The following is a 19,001-nucleotide window of genomic DNA, read 5'->3' as shown; positions in this document are numbered from 1 at the left end:
ATATATAAAGATATATGTAGAGAGATATAGATAGATGTAGATATATAACATATATACATATATAGAAATAGATGTTTATATATATATATATATATATATATATATATATACCTCCCAGTTGACCAAATAATCATGGCTTCACATGCCCAAGACTGAAATAAATTAGCTGCAGCCTAAAAATATAAGAGGGACTTCCCTGGTGGTCCAGTGGTTAAGAAGCCTCCTTGCAACAAAGGGGACCCAGGTTTGATCCCTGGTCAGGGAACTAAGATCCCACGTGCCATGGAGCAACTAAGCTGTGTGCCACAACTACTTAGCCCACACTTTGGAGTTTGAGCACGGTGACTAGAGAGTCTGTGCACCAAAAGGAAAGACCCTGCAGGTGCAATGAAGATCCTGTGTGTGGCGACTAAGACCCAACACAGCCAAATAAATTAACTAATTAATTAAATATATATATATATATAAGAAAATGTGAAGTGATAACATTTTCTTATATATATGTGATAAAGTAATTTTTAAAAAATATTTTAACCAGAGACTTAGCTTCTGGTATTTCTGGTCATCAGTTACATCATCACTGGGACACCAAAAGCAGGGAAAATATTGGTGGAAAATGTTTCCTGGTAGATTTTTAAATCAATATGCTCTTAAGATCTCAGGCTCCCATTCCTTCTTCCTTCTTATCCAGATATAGGGATCAGGGTTTTCCCAGGCCCATGAAGAAGAACTCTGTTTTCTTTCTCTCTGACAATGATCCTTTTCTGGCTGGGGCTGATGAACAGGGGAAACAGCGCATAAAATGGGGTTTTCTGAGGTGTTCCTGTCCATGAGATCTGAGATGGCACAAAAATGAGGGTTTGAGAGCCAGCATGGCAAACTCAGAAGGAGGAAACACCTTCTATGTCCTCTGCCAACAGATGCTGACACCTCCTCACTCATCAAGCAGCTAAGATCCTTCATAAACTCCTCTGCTGTCCAGGCTCCCCCTGGACCTGCTATGAATGGTATAACTGCACACTCACCTTTTTTATCAGTCCCCCACTTTCACACATTGGAGAAGGAAATGGCAACCCACTCCAGTGTTCTTGCCTGGAGAATCCCAGGGACGGGGGAGCCTGGTGGGCTGCCGTCTATGGGGTTGCACAGAGTCGGACACGACTGAAGTGACTTAGCAGCAGCAGCAGCATAGCCCTACCAACTTAGGTGCCTTCTAACTCCTTCAGTTGGGCCCCCTACATTGGGAGTGTGGACTCTTAGCCATTGGACCACCAGGGAAGTCCCTGTAGCAGAGAGGCTAATTAATTTTTTTTTTTTTGGCTGCATCATGAGCCATGCAGGATCTTAGTTCTCCGTCCAGGGATTGAACCTGCATCCCCTGCAGTAGAAGAGTGGATTCTTTACCACTGGACCACTAGGGAAGTCCTAAGGCTAATGAATTTGAAGAAAAAAGATGGAGAGAGTCTCCTGCTTGCAAAAATGCAAATTAAAAACCGTCTTAAAATTGTGGCTTAAGCAATACCAATAGTTACGGAAACCCTGGAACTGATTAACTACCGTGTAGAATGACATTTCTGGCCGTTATCGACTTGTATTCTTTTTTATCATGAACATTCTTAGATCATTCCTCAAGGAATTCTAAACTTTTTCTGAGAAACTTTTGCATCATTCTAAACTTGCATTTGCTGAGCTTGACGGCCTTAGGGAAAAAACCCCGCTCTTTTATATCATTTTGCATAGCAACGTCTCAAACACAGAAAACATGATGATACATGGAAAACAGAGTTTAGGAGAAATACAACCTAACACGACTGGGTACGTGTTCCCAGAAGCCACTCGAAGACTGTGTTGCTCTCCCATGACAGCTGCAGGGCCCCGACTCCTCCATGGTTCTCATCTCCTCAAATTATTCCTTAGCAATTCTTATGAAGTTTTATTTTGAAATCAGGTGAAAATGTGTGTGTGTGCGGGGGCAGGCAAGAATCAATGTTTATTGCAGGGGGAAAATCCTTTCAAGATGATGTGTATTCCCATAAGGATGGCTGCATATTTTAGAGGTATAGTAAGCATGTACTGTTCTACACAGTTACCATAGGAACAGAACTCTTTCTCTGTTAGATGGTAGAGTAATCATGGTAGGAAATTTCCACAGAAATATCTAAGCTACACAAATTAAGCATTGGTTGGAAGTCAAACGCAACAGATTGTGGATTTAATAGGTAGGTGTCACAGGGCTAGGCTAAAAGCTATAATATAAGGGAAAGTGTTTGCACATTCAATGTTAAACTGTAAGTTTGCTAAACTAACCATCAAAGTGGGCACTTTTATGTCCACTGCTTTTTTATGCTCCTTGAATTTCCCAGGAGGGCATCACCCCAGATCTTAGCTGAAAGCCATGCTAAGCAATATCAAAGAGAATTCTTACAGCCTGATTCCTAAGAGTTTATTTTGAAAAAGAGAGCAAATGTGACATACTACTGTGTAAGTGGATACATAGGGTTCTGTGAGCAATGTGGTGGGTTGAGTGGTGTAATATTTGTGGGCGCTTCTACAATGAGCTGGGTTTGAGCTAGGTTTTAAAAGAAAGGTAACATCTAGGAAATGGGGAATGTTTTAGTAGAAAGGCTACTACTATATTACATCTATTTTAAGATATCTATTTTCAGGACTTCCCTGGCAGTCCAGTGGTTAAGACTCCACACTTCCAAATGCAGGTGTGTGGGTTCAATCCCTGATCAGGGAATGAAGATATCACATGTTGCATGGTGCAGCCAAAAAGTAAAATAATAATAATAAGATGCATAGTTTTCATATCTGAACATCTCTGAAATGAGGCTGCCTTAGAACTCATGCTATCTCATAGTCACTGTCAACCAGGTGCAGTTCTGATGTTTCATTATACACACATAAGCAAACTTGGTCATTACTTCAACTGAGTTCTGTCCATTGTTGACTGTATATTTGTTGAGTTTAACTGACATTTACATTTGCACAATTGCACTCATCTCACACGCTAGTAAAGTCATGATCAAAATTCTCCAAGCCAGGCTTCAGCAATACGTGAACCGTGAACTTCCAGATGTTCAAGTTGGTTTTAGAAAAGGCAGACGAACCAGAGATCAAATTGCCAACATCTGCTGGATCATGGAAAAAGCAAGAGAGTTCCAGTAAAACATCTATTTCTGCTTTATTGACTATGCCAAAGCCTTTGATTGTGTGGATCACAATAAACTGTGGAAAATTCTGAAAGAGATGGGAATACCAGACCACCTAACCTGCTTCTTGAGAAACCTGTATGCAGGTCAGGAATGGAACAACAGACTGGTTCCAAATAGGAAAACGAGTACGTCAAGGTTGTATATTGTCACCCTGCTTATTTAACTTATATGCAGGGTACATCATGAGAAACGCTGGGCTGAAAGAAGCACAAGCTGGAATCAAGATTGCCAGGACAAATATCAATAACCTCAGATATGCAGATGACACCACCCTTATGGCAGAAAGTGAAGAACTAAAGAGCCTCTTGATGAAATTGAAAGAGGAGAGTGAAAAGGTTGGCTTGAAGCTCAACATTCAGAAAACGAAGATCATGGCATCTGGTCCCATCACTTCATGAGAAATAGATGGAGAAACAGTGGAAACAGTGTCAGACTTTATTTTTGGGGGCTCCAAAATCACTGCAGATGGTGATTGCAGCCATGAAATTAAAAGACACTTGCTCCTCGGAAGGAAAGTTATGATCAACCTAGACAGCATATAGAAAAGCAGAGACATTACTTTGTCAACAAAGGTCTGTCTAGTCAAGGCTATGATTTTTCCCATAGTCATATATGGTTGTGAGAGTTGGACTATAAAGAAGGCTGAGCGCCAAAGAATTGATGCTTTTGAACTGTGGTGTTGAATAAGACCCTTGAGAGTCCCTTGCCTGCAAGGAGATCCGACCAGTCCATCCTAAAGGAGATCAGTCCTGGGTGTTCATTGGAAGGACTGATGTTGAAGCTGAAACTCCAATACTTTGGCCACCTGATGTGAAGAGCTGACTCATTTGAAAAGACCCTGATCCTAGGAAAGATTGAAGGCAGGAGGAGAAGGGGATGACAGAGAATGAGATGGTTGGATGGCATCACTGACTCAATGGACATGAGTTTGGGTGAACTCTGGGAGTTGGTGATGGACAGGGAGGTCTGGCATGCTGCAGTTCATGGGGTGGCAGAGTCGGACATGACTGACTGACTGAACTGAACTGAACTGATAGTACTATTCATCCTGGACATGAAAAACTTTTGTGTATGCAGAAAAGGAATGGGAATAGCAGAGTGGCAAATTTTGATATTAGTTGAAGGACATGCTTGCCATTGGAGGAAAGCCCATTATCATCAAAACTTGCAGAAGAAGGGTCAGTAGCTTGAAATAAAATCTCAAAGACAATTTTGGGGTCTTCTCATATGGAATGTATCACCAACACTACTGACAGCACAGAAAATGGTAAAAACCCTTAACCTTAGTCTTTTTATGTCACGTGTGAATACATTGGAAAAAATTTCCATCTTGAGGTGAAAAGAGCTATTTCACCAAGTGTGAAATAAAAATTCTAAGTGATAAGAAAGCACTGTGACAGTTTAATTGTTAGGGTTTTTTCCTTCCTTAGTGGTACATAAAATTATACATATATATATATATCTCCTCCTTCCCATTTAGGTAACCACAGAGCATTGAGTAGAGTTCCCTGTTCTATACAGTATGTTCTCATTAGTTATCTACTTTATACATAGTATCAATAGTGTGTATCTAACCATTTAAACTATTTAAGACAATTAACCTCAATATTTGTATTAAAGGGATTATAATAATATCTATCAGAACATTTAATATAATTAAATTCCTTTTATATGAAAAATACCTCAGTCTTAAAAAATACCCAAAGTGTCATGTGATGAATCTCTGCCAGATAATTGCTTAAAATAAACTCATGAGATACTACTAGAAACATAAGATGAATGCATTTTTCACAAAAAGGATTATTCACTTTAAGGCCCTTGGCTTAGATTTTTACTGTATGAAAAGTTTCCATTTTATTCAGCTTTTAAAAGTAATGGGTCAATTGTCATCAACTTGTTTGGCTAATATCAAAATAACTAGAAGTTTCGAAAACTTGGAACCTTGGCACATTCTTCATTTTTTATGTTATAAAATACCCTTAGAAGAAAGAGACTCTTTGAAGCTTTACTACTGTATTTTAAATCCCCAAAGGGTGTGTCACAGTGATTTCTGGAAAGGCTTTGGTGTGCATTACAAAAGAACTACAGCCCTTTAATGATATAGTAAGATAGTGTTCCAAATTCTAAGATAAAGTTATAATTTGAAGCCTAAATCACTAGTCTCACTCTTTCTACCACCCATATCTTATAAGGCTTTTGTGTTGGTGCTGGACACCATCTTACCACGTGGGTGGCAAGTTGCCTGTCATCTCAATAATTCTGAAGAGAAGCCAGGGAATTTGTGGTAAAGCATTTGTCCAGATGGAACCACATGTGACCTCCAGGGTGCTCTGGGCCTGAAGCCTGGCCTCTTGGCTGTGTACAGCCATAGAGCTTACCCAGGAGAAAATTTGTCTCCTCAAAGCCAATAAAGATAAAAGAAACCTGTACGAGTCCAAAAAGCACAGCTCATACATGTGGGAATTGCACAAGATTAAGGTTCATCCTTTGTATTGTCCTCAGAAAGGCCAGGAGATAGAAAGGAAAGTAGACAGCTTCTGGGTCCCTCTGTTCTGTTGTTTCTCTTGCCAAAAAGAAGCTTTGAACTCTATTGGTGAATAAGGAGTCTTGAGCATATAATACCAAACTGGTTATTGTTGTTGTTCAATCGCCAAGTTGTATCCAGATCTTTGCAACCCCACGGACTGCAGAACGCCAGGCCTCCCTGTTCCTCCCCACCTCCCAGAGTTTGCCCAAGTTCATGTCCATTGAATTGGTGATGCTGTCCAACCATCTCATCCTCTGTCACCCTTTTCTCCTCCTGCCTTCAATCTTTCCCAGCATCAGGGTCTATTCCAATGACTTGGCTCTTCACATTAGGTGACCAAAGTATTGGAGCTTCAGCTTCAACATTAGTCCTTCCAAGAAGTATTCAAGACTGATTTCCTCTAGGATTGACAGGTTTGATCTCCTTGATGTCCAAGGGACTCCCAAGACTCTTCTCCAGCACCACAATTCAAAACCATCAATTCTTCAGTGCACTGCCTTCTTTATGGGCCAACTTTCATATTTGAACATGACTACTGGAAAGACCATAGCCTTGACTATATGGACATTTATCAGCAAAGTGATGTCTTTGCTTTTTAATACACTGTCTACGTTTGTCATAGCTTTCCTTCCAAGAAGCAATCATCTTCTAATTTCATGGCTGCAGTCACCATCCACAGAGATTTTAGAGCCCAAGAAGAGGAAAGTTGCTTCCACATTTTCCCTTCTATTTGCCATGAAATTATGGGACTGGATGCCATTGAACATGCATCCAGCTTAGTTTTAAGCCAGCTTTTTCATTGTCTTCTTTTACCCTCATCAAGAGGCTCTTTAATTCCTCTTTGTTTTCTGCCATTAGAGTGGTATCTGGTAACTTTGTCCACTTAAAAGATACAAGAGTCATTCTTGGAATAGAATCCTATGAAAGGTAAGACTTGACAGGTTTATGAGCCCTGCTGCTGCTGCTGCTGCTAAGTCGCTTCAGTCGTGTCCGACTCTGTGCGACCCCATAGACAGCAGCAGACCAGGCTCTGCCGTCCCTGGGATTCTCCAGGCAAGAACACTGGAGTGGGTTGCCATTTCCTTCTCCAATGTGTGAAAGTGAAAAGTGAAAGTGAAGTCGCTCAGTCGTGTCCGACTAGTAGCAACCCCAGAAAGGCCCAATTCTTTCTAATAGTCATGAATAGGGTGGCATAGAGATGACAGAAAAAATTCTCTGGCAGGCTGGGAAGCTGTTTACCCTCATTATTCCATGGGAAAATATCTGGTAAAATTGTCTCTTGTCACAGAAGAGAAACCATATGACTTAGCTACATTCTCAAGGGGGACTGCTTGTAAAATCGTAGAATATTTTGGTGTGTTGACTGTTACTTGTTGCTTTTAACAAGATACTAGGAAAGAGAAGATCTCAGGCCAGGGGAGTACAGTTTGCACATAAAGATGGGAGTGAATAGTGTTAAGGAAGGGTCTCTGAACATGGCCTGCAATCTAAAGTTATAAATGTGTAGGCTTCCAGTGTTTTTCTAAGAAAAAGAAAAAACACAAAACACAGGAGTCAGTAGACAACACAAACCCCCACGAAGAGGAAGATGAAAGCAAATGTCAGGTGGTTGCAATGAATCGAGATTGGAAATTCAGCATGGTGTGGCTGAGGACAGGACAAGTTCCTATGTCTGTGGCCTCTCTTCCATCCAAAATGAACACACAATAAAAGTCAATAAAACCTCTGTTTTCTTGACGGAATCTATCTATAATTGATGGCATGTGGTTGGTAATGAATGACGGGACAATAAAAAAGCCATTCCTTACAAAGTGTTTCCACTGACTATATGATATCTCTCTTGGAAAGAGTTTATTTTTTAAAAAATTTTATTTCCGGCTGTGCTGGGTCTTTATTGCTTTGTGAGGGCTTTGTCTAGTTGCAAAGAGTTGGGGCTACTGCTCATTCTGGTGGATGGGCTTCTCATTGCAGTGGCTTCTCTTGTCGTGGAACAAATGCTGTAGCTGCACGGACTTCAGTAGTTGCAGCACTTAGGCTCGATAGAGGTGGTGCACAGGTTCAGTTGCTCTGTGGCATGTGGAATATTCCTGGACCAGCGATCGGACCCATGTCCCCTGCACTGGCAGGTGGATTCTTATCCACTGTACCATCAGGGAATTCCTTTTTAAAAATTTTACGATTTGGCTGTACCAGGTCTTAGTTGCGGCACATAGGATCTTTAATCTTCATTTCAGCCTGCGGAGATATCTTTAGTTGCAGCTTGTGGGATCTAGTTTCTTGATAAGGGATCGAACCCAGGCCCCCTGCATTGGGAATGAGGAGTCTTAGCCAGTGGACCACCAGGGAAGTCCTGGCAAGAGTCTTCTGATCCCCATCGACTTGACAGAAAAAACAACAACACGTATCGATCAAATTGGACTAATTCTCCTATCGATACATATATCGTTACTTTTATACACATATGCCTGGAATACTATTTGAAAAGCGCATAAGAGACTGGTTACAGTGCTTGCTCCTGGGGAGGGTATTCAGAGGCTGTAGGAATGGGGCATGAAAGAGACTTAATTCTTGGCTACACACCTTTGGGTAGTTGTGAAATTTGAATTTCGGACCATGTATATACATCACCTATTTTCTCTTTCTCGCACACACAGAGCAAAATTAAAAATAGTTTCTAATAAAATTAGAAATTGTATTACCTTTTGACCTAATTGTTTCACTCCTGGGAATGATTTTCTGTAAAAATAGCCAAATGTGTAAAATGGTGCATGTTCATGGTTAGCTACTTAGGCATTGCTTTTAATAGGAAATATTGAAAACAACTCAAATGAAAAAAACTTAAATATGCATCAAAAGGGTGCTGATAAAAATATATACAATCATGCAATTTAATGCCATATATCTACAAAAAGGAATGAAGACTTTGTTTTTGTTGTTGTTTAGTTGCCAAGTCGTGTCTGACTCTTTTGCAACCCCATGGACAGTAGCCCGCCAGGTTCCTCTATCCATGGGATTTCCCAGGCAAGAATATTGGAATGGGTTGTCATTTCCTTCTGCAGGGGATCTTCCTGACCCAGGCAGGGATCAAACCCATCTCTCCTGCTTGGCAGGTAGATTCTTTACCACTGAGCCACCAGGGAAGCCCCATGAAGAACATTATGTTGATAAAAATGAGCTTATTAACTGAAAAAGGCAAGCGTTATTGTGTGGTCTTATTTGAGTTTTTAAAAAGTGACATAAAGGTATATGTACATACAATATATAAAATTCGGTGTGTACTGTGTGATATACATATATACATCTATATATATCATATATGTATGTGCATCACATATATACACACACCGGTATATATCCATTCATATATACATATATATATTCATTTGCTTTCATAAAATATTTCTGAAAAGGTACATAAAAAATTGAAAGCACGGGCTGTCTCAGCAAAGAAGTTGGTGGTAGAGGTTCAGGGGTGAGAGGAATGCGTATTACAAAAGAATTCCACAGATGTTTTCCACATCAGTAGGATCATTTAGATATGTGTATATTCTTGCTTCACAGGCAACACTCATCTGATTGCCTAAGTGAAGGCAGATTTAAAAAAAAACAAACTCCCATCTAGTCTCATTTCCTATAGATGCAGCATCCTTTAGAATAAAAAATCTGCATCTGAAGGCCATATCTGCATGTACTGTTTAAAAATTAATATATGCATGGCCTTTTTACACCGATCTTGTGAAACAGTATTTTTAATTTTCAGGGATAATTAGCATTAACTTAGTCTGTGGCTAATTTCAGTTCTTTGTCATCAAGTACATTATATGTGAAGAAAAAAATGACCTCACTCAGTAGGTTTTTATTATGACAAGATTTTTTTGGGGGGAAGTGTACTCTTTTTTATTTTTTTGGCTTCCTTCCTTCTTCTGACCTCTCGGGCCACTCAGTGGCCCTCGCGTCTTCCTATTCTCCCGCCTGAGTTCTAGATGCAAGAGTTGCTGAGAGCACATTCACTACTTTGTCCCAGGGTGATCTCATACATGCTGTTAAACTTCCAGATTTATGATTCTACCCCAGATCTCTTTTCTGATTCAAATATCTGTCTGTCTCAACTTCTAACTAGATGTTACAAGGTTATCAAAAATACATGTCAAAAATTATATTCTTTTTTTGGGTCTGGTTTTGGCGTCAGGGTGAGGGTAGCCTTATAGAATGAAGTTGGAAGTGCAATTTTTTAAAAAGAGTTTAAGAAGGATAGGCAATAGTTCTCTAAATGTTTGATAGAATTCTCCTGTGAAGCCATCTAGTCCTGGGCTTTTGTTTTTTGGGAGATTTTTGATCACAGCTTCAATTTCAGTGCCTGTAATTGGGTTGTTCATAATTTCTATTTCTTCCTGGCTCAGTCTTGGAAGATTGAACTTTTCTAAGAATCTGTCCATTTCTTCCAGGTTAACCATTTTATTGCCATATAGTTGTTCATAATAGTCTCTTATAATCCTTTGTATTTCTGCATTGTCTATTGTAACCTCTCCTTTTTCATTTCTAATTTTGTTGACTTGTTGATTTTATCCATTTATTTCTTGATGAGTCTGGCTAAAGGTTTGTCCATTTTGTTTATCTTCTCAAAGAACCAGCTTTTATTTTTATTCTAAATAACCAACAGGTTACTGAAGAAATCAAAAGGGAAATCAAAAAATTTCTAGAAACAAATAACAATGAACACACGACAACTCAAAACCTATGGGATGCAGCAAAAGCAGTTCTAAGAGGAAAGTTTATAGCAATACAATCCTACCTCAAGAAACAAGGGAAACATCGAATAGACAACCTAACTTTACACCTAAAACAACTGTAAAAAGAACAACAACAACAAAAAAAACCAAAATTAGTAAAAGGAAAGAAATCATAAAGATCCAAGCAGAAATAAATGAAAAAGAAATGAAAGAAATAATAGTAAAGATTATTCTTGATTCTTTACCATAGCATCCTCCAATCTACACTCCTCTAGACTTTTCCAACTCAGAAAGTGGCACTCTCACTGCCCAGTTGCTCAAATCAGAAATGTGACTGTCATTCTTAAAACTGCTCTCTTCTTCCTCTTTGAATCTGTTATCAGGTTACATATTTATTTTTTAAACATTTCCCTTCTCCAGGGGATCTTCCTGACCCAGGGGTCAAGCCTGGGTCTCCTACATTGCAGGTAGACTCTTTCCTGTCTGAGACACCAGGGAAACCCAATATTTCTGGAAGCCAACTACTCTTTGTCTTCACTAGTCAGATCTTGATCTGTGCCACCATCTTCCTTACTTGGAAGACTATGATAGTCTCCCCAGATTGATTCTTCCACTTCAATCCACGTAGCAAGTGATCATTGAAAAGTACTTCTCGCATTGTGCCACTGCCCTACTTAAAACACATCGGTGGCCTCTGTTTGTCTCTTCCTCTTCACCTTGCACATTCCTCCCTTCTCAGGACTCTCCTGGTGGGCCAGTGATTAAGACTGTGCTCCCAGTGCAGGAGGCACAGGTTCAATCCCTGGTCCGGGAACTAAAATCCCACATGCCGAGTGAAAGTGAAAGTTTCTGTCATGTCTGACTCTTTGGGACACCATGGACTATATAGTCCATGGAATTCTCTAGGCCAGAATACCAGAGTGGGTAGCCTTTCCCTTCTCCAGGGGATCTAGAGGCACAACCAAAAAAAAAAAGGTACCAAAAAAAAAAAAATTCCCAAATCTTTCTCCCTTCTCTAAGTACACTCCAGCCCTAATGACTGCCTTCCTCCTATGGGTTGAGGGTTTCCTATCCAAGATCCTTTACACATTTTATTCTCTCCATGTGCATTCTTTTTCCCTCCACAATATTTCTCTTCTCCATCTCTCCCAACTTTTACTCATTCTTTAGTCTATTTTTAAATGTCAGTCCTCAGAAATGCAGCCTCTTAACTACAAAATCTGATTTAGGGCCCCCTTTTTATTCCCTTGCAAAATAGCCTCCTGTTATTTTTTTCTTTCAATTATCTCAATTTCAATATAAATAAATGCATTTATATTTACAGTCTGTCTTCCAACATAGTCATTTTGTTCACTTTTCTACCCAGAAAACAGAACAGTTTCTGACTTGTAGCAGACAGTATTTGTTTAATGAGAATGAATGAGCTTTGTTAACTGGAGATTTTAATTTTTTTTTTGCTCTGTTCTAGCCAAGATACCTTTTGATTATGATTTTTCTTCCCACATAGCTTGATAACTAGGATAGAATGCACTAAACATTTGAGAGATATCTCTTAAAAAGTGATCTTCACATCTTTTCAGGATAAACACACACACGCACACACAAACTAGGAATAGAAGGAACTTGTCTCAACATAATGGAAGCTGTATACTAAAAACAGGGTTTCCCAGGTGGTGCTAGTGGTAAAGACCCGCCTGCCAGTGCAGGAGACTGAAGAGACAAGGGTTTGATGCCTGAGTCGGGAAGATGCTTTGGAGGAGAGCATGGCAACCCACTCCAGTATTCTTGCCTGGAGAATCCCATGGACAGAGGAGCCTGGTGGGCTATGGTCCATAGGGTAACAAAGAGTCTGAAGTGACTTAGCATACACAATGAACATCATCATGAAAACCTGAAGGCTTTTCCCTTAAGATCCAGAACCAGGTAGCGATGTTTGACTAGAATTAGGAAGTTCTGTTGTTTATTCGCCAAGTCATGTCCGACTCTTTTGCGACCCTATGAGCTATAGCCTGCCAGGCTCCCCTGTCATGGGATTTCCCAGGCAAGAATACTGGAGTGGGTTGCCATTTCCTACTCCAGGGGATCTTCCCGACCCAGGGATCGAACCTGCATCTCCTGCATCTCCTGTACTGCAGGTGAATTCTTTACCACTGAGCCCAGGAAATTCTAGTCAGAGAGGCAAGAAAAAGACATAAAGGTATCCAAATTGGAAAGGAAAAAGTAAAATTATCTGCAGATTATTTGATATTCCATGTAGAAAACGCTAAAGATTTCATACACAGAAGAAAAAACTATTATAATTAATAAATGCACTCAGCAAAGCAACAAAATATAAGGTCAACACACAAAAGTCAGTTGTATTTCTATGGACCAAAAATGAGCAATCTGAAAAGTAAATTACAAAAACAATTCCATTTACAATAGCATAAAATAGATTTAGGAATGAGCTTAAACAAGGAGGTAAAAGGCTTGTGCAATGAAAATTATTGCTGAAATGTGTTGCTGGAAGAAATTAAAATAGATGGAAACACATCCCATGTTCATGAATTGGAAGTCTTAATTAAAAAGTTAATACCACTCAAACCAATCTACATATTCAATCACTATCAAAATCCCTTTGACCTTTTTGCAGAAATAGAAGCAACTATCCTAAATTCACATGGAATCTCACGGCATTCTGACTAACCAAAACTATCTCACAAAAGAACAAAACTGGAAGATTCAACACTTTCTGATTTTAAGAATTTACTACAAAGCTACAGTAATAAAAACAGTGTGATACCATATAAAACAGACATATAGATCAATGGAATAGAATAGAGAACCCAGAAATTAACCATTACATATATGGTGATATTGTTTTGGACAAGGGGTCCAAGACCACTCAATGGGGAAAGGACAGACTTTTCAATAAATGGTGTTAGGAAAACTGGATATCCACATACAGAAGAATGAAGTTGGATCCCATCTAACATCATATATAAACCTTAGCTCAAAATGAATCAAAGATCTAAATATAAGACCTAAAACAGTAAAACTCTCAGGAGAAAAAAAATGTAGGATAAAATGTTTACAACTTTGGATTTGGCAGTGATGCCATCTTAGATATGATACCAAACACACAGGTAACAAAGGAAAAAACAGACACATTTGACTTCATGAAAACTGAAAATTTCTGTATATCAAAAGACTATCAATACAGTAAAAAGGTAACCCATAGAAGAAAATATTTGCCAATCTTATATCTGATCCAGGATTAATACCCAGAATATACAGAAAACTCAACAACAGAGAACCAAACAACCCAATTTACAAAATGGGTAAAGGGCTTGAATAGACATTTCTCCACAGAAGATATACAAATGGCTCAGCCGTAAACAATCCACCTGCAAAGCAGGAGACACAGGTTTGATTCCTAGATCAGGAAGATCCCCTGGAGAAGGAAATGGCAACCCATTCCAGTATTCTTGCCTGGGAAATCCCATGGACAGAGGAGTCTGGTGGGCTATAGTCCATGAGGTCCCAGAAGAGTCAGACACGACTGAACACACACACACAACACACACAACAATAAGCACAAGAAAAAATACTTAACATCACTAATCAGTAGAGAAATGCAAATCAAAACTAAAATGATGTAACACCTCTCAACTATTAGTGGGAGTGGTAGTATGACAACTACCAAAAAACAGAAAAGACAAGTGTTGGCAAGAATGTGGAGAAATTGGGACCCTTGTACAGCATTGGTGGGAAGGTAAAATGAATATTCACTGAAAGGACTGATGCTGAAGCTCCAGTATTTGGTCATCTGATGAGAACAGACAACTCATTGGAAAAGTCCCTGATGCTGGGAAAGATTGAGGGCAGAAGGAGAAGAGGGCATCAGAGGATGAGATGGCTGGACAGCATCACTGATGCAATGAACATGAACTTTGGCAAACTAAAGGAGATGGTGAGGGACAGGGAGGCCTGGTGTGCTGCAGTTCATGGGGTTACAAAGAGTTGGACGTGACTGGGTGGCTAAATAACAACAAAATGGTATAGCAGCAATGGAAAAGAGTATGACAGGTCCTCAAAACTTAAAAATATAATAACCATATGATTCAGCAAATTTACTTTTGGACTTATGCTCAAAAGAATTGAAAACAGGGTTTTGAAGAGATATTTGTACACTCGTATTCATGGCAGCATTATTTACAACAGCTAAAACATGGAAGCAAATCAAGTATCCATCTACAGAAGGATGGATAAGAAAAATGTGATACATACAGACAATGGAGTTCTCTCTCTTTTTTTTTTTTCTTTTTGGCTGCATTATACAGCATGCAGAACTTCCCCAAGCAGAGACTGAACCCACAGCCCCTGCAGTGGAAGTGTGGAGTCTTAACCATTGGATGGCTAGGGAAGTCCCCAGACAATGGAGTATTATTGTTTTACAAAGGAAGAAAATTCCAGATAAGTGAGAATTTATCATATACAGTTGACCCTTGAGTGACCCGAGTTTGAACTGTGTGGGTCCACTTACATGTGGATTCAATAGTAATCACTACGGTACTACATTATCTGTGGTTGGTTGACTCTGAGGGTATAAAACCATGAACATGGAGGAACCAAGTAGACAAAAAGCTGACTATAAGTTATATGCAGATTTTCAACTGGGGGAGGATTTTCAGTGCCCCTAGCCCCTGTATGGTTAAATTGTCAGCTATGTATTTTTTTTTACATCTGTCCTAAGGTAATAAAGGAATAAAGAAATGAGGCCTATACACAGATGTGACAAAAAGTTTACACTGAGTTTTCAAAAATATTTGTATATAAAAATTTTTAACTAAAGTAAGCTTTTCTACAATGCTCCCAAATTCTGTGCTTGTGAAAAAGCTTGAAAAAAATTGTCATTTTTTCCCCCATGTTGTCTGTAGAATAAAAATCAGTGTAAGTAGTAGAAATTGTTATTGCTCTGATATTTTGTAATTGTACATATTTTATCAAATTTCTATAATTTAAAATTTCATAAAATAATCTTTTCCTTCTTGGATACTTATAGGCTCATTTATTTGAGTTGAAGACAGCTCTACTTACATAAAACTTATTGCTTAATAAATTATGTAACCTCATAAATAGAAATATTAGAATTCACAAAATAGAGAAAGCCAGAAAGTAAAAGTAATATCCCATATTAGTGAAATACATATAGTAAATTATGGACTATAAGGCACCTAGAATAGCAGGTTTTGAAAGTTGAATGTCAGAAAAAAGGTGATTCTCTTTAATAATCCTCAGGGATGCAATTTATAAGTTTTCTCCTTGATTTTATGTTATTTTCTTAATTTATTTTCCTTGAAATGTAAACCTCTCAGCCTATATAACATTATGGATACTGAAAATATTAATAGGTGTGAATAGCTGCAAATGACATAGGCTACAGAGAATACATGTAATTTGTGGATCTCTGGAACAATATGTAGAAAATACTTCAGAGTAGTAAAAGTACACAGAGTACACAGTTATTTCTAATTCAAAATACTTTACAGTTTTTAACCTTGTGTTTCTTGCATTAACACAGTGAAGAAAAAAATGTGAAGTTCTGAGTGCTGACGTTTTCAGGGCCCAGAAATGAATGTTTATCTGAAACAAGTACATAATGATAATGAATTATGCTATAGAACTGGAAAATCTAAAATCAAACTTTAATCAGGTTACAAGGAAACCCTGATGCTAGTAAAAAAAAAATTTTGTTCTCTATGTAAGTAAATAATCCAATTATTCTTTAAACACTGCCTAAGATTTTGGTAAAGACTTTTTCTATTCTTCATAGTATATTCCTCCTTGAAAAAACTTATGGTTCCATTTTTATGCTTTCTGCGTTTTTTTCCATGTGCTAAAATGATTTTATTTTTAAAAATCCACTATTTCTTATTAGCAATATAAATGACTTTGTGCTTTTCGAGGACACCAATGTCGTGCTCCAGCTGCTTCATCTCTTCTTCGAGCTTCTGCTTGCGAATCTTCTTTGGTATGGAGTCAATGAAGACTGAGAGGGACTGAAACTCCTTATGCACCTCTTCCCAGTTCTTTTTCAGCCCCTGAAAATGGTAAAGAAAACTGTATATACCAAAGCAAACCACAGGAGCAGAGTAAATCACAAAGAAAATTGCACTGGGAGGAAAAATGTAAACAGGTAAAGAAAACTGACAAAAATAACTAAAAAGTGATATGTGTTTATCAAGTTCTTGGCCATAGTGACAAAACAGACTGTATAGAGGCCAAACCCTGTCCTTGATTGTGTGCTCAATTCCCATTGGGAGTATTTATTTTCTGTTTTTAATCTTACTGTACTTGTTTTTACCATCAAATACATGTATGTGGAATTATAAGTAGTATGAAACTAAGCTTTTAGCAAATGCTTTGGTAAAAACAACTTAGAACTGATATCCCGAAGCAAAAAAAAAAAAAAAAATTTTTTTGAACAGGAAATTATTTCTTATAAAAATTTTAGTTCAACAGAGAAATCATCAAAACACTAGATTCTAACATACATGGACATGTTTTCTTGTATCCAACTAAATGGAACAGTATGAAATGATGAAATTCAAATTAACAAGAGATGATCTCTTATGTGTTTTCAATATCAGGAAGAATTCTTCCTCCACATAGTTAGGAGATCTATACTTCCCATTAATCTCTTCTACAAATGACTGAAATGTCATGCTAATTCAATAAGGTATGTGTGTGCGCTTAGTCGCTCAGTCAAACCCAACTCTTTGTGACCCCATGAACTGCAGCCCACCAGGCTCCTCTGTTCATGGGGATTCTCCAGGCAAGAATACTGGAGTGGGTTGCCATGCCCTCCTCCAGGGGATCTTCCCAACTCAGGATTGAACCCAGGTCTCCTGCACTGCAGGCAGATTCTTTACCATCTGAGCCACCAATTCAATAACGTAGTTAATGTTTAATGTTCTCAGAAACCAACAAATTCAAAATTAGGAATCTCTTTAGGAACAGTAATGGTTATATGCATCTCTGCTTAGTTATTATTTCTTATCACAGTGCACTAGAAGCCCCACTGACAAAATGATCAAACTAACTGAACTCATGCAATGAAATTTTATAAATTAATACTTTCTATGGTTCACAATGGGTACACCAATCGTGTTATTTAAACAAAAATGGAAAGTAAAACAAAATGGAATATTGCCTCAAAATTATGATCCCTGACACACAGATGGAAAAAGATATCTCATTCAAATGTAAACCAAAAGGAAGTTGGGGTAGATATACTTATGTCAGAAAAATCTGACTTTAAAAGTAAGACTGTAATAAGAGAAAAACGGCATTACATAATGATAAAGCAGTTGATACAACAAGAGTATATAACATTTGTAAATATTTATGTGCCCAACATGTGAAGTGAGTGAAGTGAAAGTCACTCAGTTGTGTCCGACTCTTTGCGACGCCATGGACTATACTGTCCATGGAATTCCCCAGGCCAGAATACTGGAGTGGGTAGCCTTTCCCTTCTCCAGGGGATCTTCCCAACCCAGGGATTGAACCCAGCTTTCCTACATCGCAGGCAGATTCTTTACCAGCTGAGCCACAAGGGAAGCCCAACATAGGAGCGTCATGATATACAAAGCAAATATTACAAATTTAAAGCAAAAAACAGACAGCACTATGATTATAGTAGGGAACTTTTAATACCCTACTTCCATTAATGCATAGATCATCCAGAGAGAAAATCAGTAAGGAATCATCGACTTTAAATGCCAGGTTATATCAGATGGATTTTATAGAAATGTAAAAAATTTTCCATCCAAATGACTAAAAAAGCATACTCTTCTCAAGTGTACATAGAATATTCTCCAGAATATATCATATATTAGGTCATAAATCAAGTCTTAATAAATTTAAGAGGACTGAAATCATCTAAAATATATTTTCTGATCACAGTGGTATGAAACCAGAAACCAACCATATGAAAAAAATTAGAAAATTCATGAATAAGTGGAGATTAAACAACATGATACTGAACAATCACTGGGTCAAAGAAGAAAGCAAAAGAGAAGTTTAAAAATACCTTGAGTCAAGCTAAAATGGGAATATACTAATATTTATAAGGTTCAGCAAAAGCAGTTCAAAAATGGAAGTTGATAGTAATAAATGCCTACCTCAAGAAACAAGAACAATCCCAAATAAACAACCTAACATTACACCTCTAGGAACCAGAAAAAGAAGAACAAAGCCTGAAGTTAGTAGAAGGCAATAACAAAGATTAGAGCATAAATAAATAAAACAGGGACTAAAAAGAAAATAGAAAAGATCAATGACTGGTTCTTTGAAAGGATGAACAAATTTAACACAGCTCTAGCTAGATTCACCAAGAAAGGAAAGAAAGGACTCAAATAAATAAAATCAAAAATGAAAGTGGAGATATTATCATCAATACCACAGAAATACAAAAAATCACGTTGTCTACTATGAACAATTATATGCCAGCACAATGGACAACTTAGGAGAAACAGATACATT

The 19,001-nt window shown here is 38.2% G+C and overlaps 3 protein-coding genes across 3 annotated transcripts in view; 2 read left to right on the top strand and 1 right to left on the bottom strand.

Annotated features, from left to right (window-relative positions):
- The window catches only part of GPR158 (G protein-coupled receptor 158), a 548,344-nt gene that overhangs the window by 72,407 nt on the left and 456,936 nt on the right, over positions 1 to 19,001 (top strand). The gene's annotated exons all lie outside the window — the stretch shown is intronic.
- ENKUR (enkurin, TRPC channel interacting protein) overlaps positions 12,772 to 19,001 on the bottom strand; it is a 36,487-nt gene continuing 30,257 nt past the window's right edge. Inside the window, exon 5 of the mRNA XM_055428479.2 lies at positions 12,772 to 16,558. Within this exon, the coding sequence (XP_055284454.1) occupies positions 16,382 to 16,558 (177 nt within the window). The 3' untranslated portion in view covers positions 12,772 to 16,381. The remainder of the gene's footprint in view (positions 16,559 to 19,001) is intronic.
- THNSL1 (threonine synthase like 1) overlaps positions 16,592 to 19,001 on the top strand; it is a 44,513-nt gene continuing 42,103 nt past the window's right edge. Inside the window, exon 1 of the mRNA XM_088844123.1 lies at positions 16,592 to 16,653. The gene's annotated coding sequence lies outside the window, so the exon portion shown is untranslated. The remainder of the gene's footprint in view (positions 16,654 to 19,001) is intronic.

Source organism: Moschus berezovskii, chromosome 15 (assembly GCF_049115385.1).
Source record: "Moschus berezovskii isolate FMDL1 chromosome 15, NW_MosBer_1.0, whole genome shotgun sequence".
Taxonomy (NCBI): domain Eukaryota; kingdom Metazoa; phylum Chordata; class Mammalia; order Artiodactyla; family Moschidae; genus Moschus; species Moschus berezovskii.
Note: the sequence above shows the minus strand (reverse complement) of the source record. Positions and strands in the feature narration are given on the sequence as shown.